The sequence below is a fragment of the Morone saxatilis genome, unplaced genomic scaffold (assembly GCF_004916995.1).
Source record: "Morone saxatilis isolate NCDOM2014 unplaced genomic scaffold, NCSU_SB_2.0 Contig14, whole genome shotgun sequence".
NCBI classification, from domain to species: domain Eukaryota; kingdom Metazoa; phylum Chordata; class Actinopteri; family Moronidae; genus Morone; species Morone saxatilis.
This window is the reverse complement of record NW_023339696.1, coordinates 18,055,311-18,060,653: the sequence shown is the minus strand read 5'-3', so window position 1 is coordinate 18,060,653 and position 5,343 is coordinate 18,055,311. Positions and strand designations below refer to the sequence as shown.

Sequence of the window (5,343 nt, the reverse complement as noted above, 5' to 3'; positions counted from 1 at the left end):
TGTGTGTGTGTGTGTGCGCAGAGGGCAGGACTGGGCAGTGGGAGTGTATCAAAGAGAATACCATATATAAGACATCAGGGGTAATCCTGCTCTAAGTGTCCTTCCATCAGTTTTGCTCAGTTTTTTTGTACCCGGTCTCCTCCATCATGTTGGCTCCAGCTCTGCTCCAGACCTCGCTGGTTCTCTGGTTGGCTCAGCAAACTCTGCAAGGCGGTAAGAAACACATCGGATTCGATAAAGACACTTTGTCGTTATTGTGTAAAGTCAACTTTAAATTATTATTATCATATCAGATTTTATTATTTATCTTGATTAAGATCATTTTGGATCATCTAATTCCTGTTTAATTACACTGCTGGCATCTCATGCTAATTATAAAAGCATTATTTATGGTGTCTTAAAATGATCAGATTCATCTGATTTAATTGATAGAGTTTTCAGATTCAACATGGATAATATTCAGCTTTGGGTAATAATCTTTAATATAGCTAAAAGATCTAAACAGCAGTTTAAGAAAGATGAAATTGCTGCAAAATGAAATGAATGAATTAATAAAATTAAACAGAAATAACAACAATTTTGACCTCTTCACAAATGTAAAATAATGTTCGGTAAACTTTTTTTGCCCAACTTGTATTTACTTTTATTATTTGTAAATTATGGCTGTTATTTTTGACATTTTGAGTGATAAATTCTCTTTATCAAAGAGCTTAGAGTATATATGTCAAAGACAGTATGATTTCACCTTGAAAGCTCTGATGAATCAGCATCTCCAGTGACTCACTGTCTCACTTACTTGTTAAATATCATGTCTGTGAGACTGAGTGGAGAAAAAAAAAACGACTGGACTATGTTGGCTCCGCCATCAGTGATCCCGCCAAGTCACTGTGGTTTATATTATCTAATTTCTTTGAGTCAAAGGATGCGATGAAAAGGTGGCAGTGGCAGGTAAAATTTGACGACCAATCGTGAGACGAACTAACAGGCTCCACACAGTCGCTCCATCTCTTCTCCTCTTCTGTTTTCATCAATGGATATCTGTTCCTGTCTCCTGCTGCTGCCCAGTGTTTGTCAAACACTATTGTGGCATTTGTAATACTTAAAGTAATTCATATAGACACCTATATGTCTCTCAAAGCACTCACCTTTTACTGTGGACACCTTACTGACACTCCTGCCGGTTACAATACCTTGTCTGACATCCAGCTAGTACAACTCCATGTCAGTTGTGTAGAAAACCTCTAACAAACATGAATCTTTACCAAAAATAAAATCCCAGTAATATGACTCCAAACTGCTTTTTCAAGCCAAACAATCTAAAAGACATACAAAAGTTTTCAATTTACACATTTACACGTCTTTTATGCATCATGCATGCTTCATTATTTGGTTTATTGTCATAATTTTCATACAGTGGATATCTATTGTGTACTGCATGAGCTGTTTGGATTAACTTCACATAACAATCTTGGTCCTTTTGACAGATTTAAAGAACACATTGCCATCAATGTAAAATGTTATTCCTTTTTTCAGGGGTTAAACCTCAAAGTATGTCCTGGGGGAGAGTGCTGCCAGCCAGAGGTATGTCACAAAGTTTTTTAAATGTTTTTAACTTGTGTAACTTGTAAAATATGTGTTTTAATTACTTTCACGACCATGTAACATAGACTTTTGAAGATCAGCCAGCTGCTGTCTGCTAACTTTAAAGGTCTGTTTTTGAATTACTTAGCTTGTAACTTCAGCGAGACCAGCTTTATTAATTCCTGGAAACACCAATAAGAAAACTAACATTTTCCTGAGATGTGAATTTTGCTCTCAAGTGCCTCTCCATTTTTTGAGTCTGTGTCTGTGTCTGTGTCTGTGTTTTGTTTTTGTTTTTTTGTCAGGTGCTGGTATTGGAGTAAAACCTGGAGGTCAGTGGTTTTCTTAGCATGTATTAACCATTACACCAAAGGTCAACTAAAAATACAAATATGTGTTTTTTATTTTTTAGTTATTAATAAAATAAAGATTAACACCATCGCTGGTTGAGGTTTGTGGGAGCACAAGTTTTAGCAGCGTAAATAATTAGATTTACAGATAAGTCAGGCGAAGGGTTAAAAAGTACATGTAATGTTCATTGGTATGTGTTAAGGTAACATATGTGTATCCATCCATCACATACATACAGGTATGTACTGTAGGTGACATGTACCTGGAAGTTAGGTAATCAGACATTTTTTAAAATATGTCCTGTGGGGTCAAATTAAATGTTAGTTATCACATTAGATGGGCATATGACATACGTTATCTATATATTATAATGGGGAATGTGTATCTCTGGCTCCAGTTTAGGACTAATATACAGCTGATGGACATTAAATGGTTTAATAAAATTATCAGCTGCTTTCTTTTCTCCTTTGTTCACAGCTGCAGGTGCCCTTGGAGCACTGGGGAGCCAATATGGCAGTAAAGCAATGAAGACTGGAAGTATGTTTAACTTTATGTTCTACACACAGTATTGTTGTATATTACTTTCACTGCAAGTAATGTTTGTATTTTTTTCCTTTTAAAAAAAAATCTTAGTTGGACGTTATCCAGGTGCTCAGCTTGGCGTTGGTAAGTTCTCTTAAGAAAGAATCTTTATATAATTCAGGTTGCAGCATTAGTAAACATGTATACACAGTCAGTTCTTAAGAGGCTTATTGAGTTACACACATTCCTATGATGTAGCAAAAAGCAGTTTTAAAGACCATTAATGACCATTAAAGCTCATAAAGTGCGTTTTCCAGTGTGTGAGTTTTCCATTCCTGATGCAGAAAATCTGTGTAACTAAAAGCTGAAAGATGATACTCTGCTGTTCAGCAACACTGTGAAATGTGTCTGTGTTTTCACAGGAGGTTACAGAGCTCTTGGATTGGGAGGTAGAGCAGGCCTGAAGCCAGGTGGATATGGAACCCAGGGAGCCTATGGTATAAGCAATATAAGCACTAATAAAACATTCACAGCCACCTTGCTTTATATTATCTTCCCCTGACTTCTGTTGTAGATTATTGTAGATACATGTACAATAAATCTTGTATATTAAAATATTACACTTTCTTTTTATTACAGGCGCCAGTCTGGGCACAGGAATGGGTTTGGGCACTGGACATACAAATGGAATGGGACTGAATCTGGGTCAGGGAGGAAAACGTGGTAAGACTGATGTATAGAAAGAGGAATATGTAATAACCCATTAATATTTAAAATAGATATTGATAATGAATGAACAACTTTAACCCCAGTATGTGTAGATGGCTGTTAGATCCTTAAATGAAAAACTTAAAAATCACAAGCAGTTAAACTATTTAATCATGTATGTGCATGAATAAAACATGTATATAGACAGCCATACGTACCCATTAACAGCAAGCAATCCTATTGGATAAATGTATAGATCTTATAACACATTTATAGAACACACTGTAAGCTTTAAGAATAGATTTCACTTGCAGGTAAAAGCCTAACTCATTGCTAAAAGCTGCCAGCTGTAATGATTGTGTGGTGAATGGTTGTACATTAACACACTTTTATTATACTATTTGCAAGTTATAACCATTTTTGGCCATTTAACATGAGAGATTTTTTTGCATTTCTGTGTTTGTTGGGAAATGGTAAAGCCATGCATGTCTGAACATATGAGTCTAAATCAGCTGACAGTTGTAGGTTTTTTTTTTTGCTGATGTGTCCAGGCCATAGTCACCCATATCTCATCAAACCCCACACAAACAGTCCTGACAAGTTATTTAACTGATAAACTCTTAATAGATAATAACTAAGTATGTTTTCCTAAAGCTTTAATTGTTGCTAATTTAATAATGAACATTAATCTTTTAGAGAAATAATATGTTCTGAGGCTTTAGGCAACCCAGTGTGACTACTCATAAGGCTAACTGTCATAATATGAAAGGTGCATTTAGTAAGAGACATAAAACTTGTGCAACAAATTTGATTTCTTCTTTAAGCATCACTTCCTGTTGTTGTGACTTTATTATAACTGTTGTAATGTCTTAATGGCAAGCAGCCTTTCAGAAATCTTTTGTGACTTTCCAGTTTATGGTGCTGGCCTTGGGACTCTGCCAGGTAAGTAATTGTATGGTTTGTTCCATGATTTCTTTCTGTTGTTTGCCCAAATGAGAGTATACACAGTGAATTACACTTCTGTAAGCCCCCTGCCTGATTCTTATAAAAAGTCTCAGCTAAGTAGCACTCTGTCATTGTCCGTAAGCACGATATATGGGGGCCGATTGCATCTCAGCAAATAAATTGTGTCCTTGTAAAACAGAGAAAAACCCAGGGCACTAGTGATGTAACTAGAGTGCTTGGCGGATTTACAGATTTGCTCCTTGTCCTCTGAACTTGGCTTTTTGTTTTCTTGCCAGGATATGGGGCTGTAGCTGGCATTGGCTATCCTGGAGCCCGACCGGGTAAGTGATGAATCAGGTCTTTCCTCAGAACCCCATTAGTTCTTCCATTCAGCTCAGATTTGTATGCTGGAGGGTGTTTTCTCATGTCCCATCACTCTTGCCACAAACACACCCTTGCTGCTGTCAGTTATGGACAAAAGCAGGTTTAACTGATTGCACGAAGAAAGATATCCAAGGTAGCTGGGTCCAATATTTTTCTTTAATAAAACAATTTGTCCTGTTGTTGTTCCACTGAACAACCTCTATCATCACCTCCAGTGGCACAGAGCTGCTCGTGTGTGTTGGTTCCTGAGTGTGTCTGTCAGTTAGCATGTTGAGTGAAATCAATGATAGTTCCCTTATCTGCTATCATTAGGAATGGGACTTGGATATCACACTGGACAGAGGGCTAAGGAACAAAAACCCGGTAAAAAAACCCTTCGCCACAGCAACCTGTGGTCTTGTGTTTGTTAGTCTGTGTCTGTCTTTGTTTCTGTGTTCGGGTTTGTCATGTAACCTCACTGATGTGGAGTTCATGCCAGCTTCTGTTTGCATGAAATCACAACTATCTACTGTAATATTCTCATCTGATCCTCTGTTTTTATTTTGCGTGCACAAGGAGGATTCACATGCTGATGTTTGACTGTGTTTGTCTATCAGTGTTTCATCCGTGTAGCATGTTGCATGAGTTCAGTACTTCTTATTACCAACTAAATACACCCTAACAACTCGATTTCAGTAACATGAAGGTGAAAGTCTGATGATAGATAGATAGATAGATAACGATAAGAAACGCATAAAACCTAATAAAGATAAGATAAAATAAACGACTACACTCAAGAATAACTACAGAACACACATCCGATACGATAGATAGATAGAGATAACGATAGATGAGATTTTATTGATCCCAAGC

The 5,343-nt window shown here is 36.9% G+C and overlaps 1 protein-coding gene across 1 annotated transcript in view; it reads left to right on the top strand.

Annotated features, from left to right (window-relative positions):
* Positions 1-146: 146 nt before the first annotated feature.
* Positions 147-5,343, top strand: part of LOC118323200 (acanthoscurrin-2-like) — a 10,141-nt gene continuing 4,944 nt past the window's right edge. Inside the window, exons 1-6 of the mRNA XM_035655134.1 lie at positions 147-213; positions 1,887-1,913; positions 2,410-2,469; positions 2,877-2,951; positions 3,094-3,177; positions 4,404-4,448. Of these exons, the coding sequence (XP_035511027.1) occupies positions 147-213; positions 1,887-1,913; positions 2,410-2,469; positions 2,877-2,951; positions 3,094-3,177; positions 4,404-4,448 (358 nt within the window). The remainder of the gene's footprint in view (positions 214-1,886; positions 1,914-2,409; positions 2,470-2,876; positions 2,952-3,093; positions 3,178-4,403; positions 4,449-5,343) is intronic.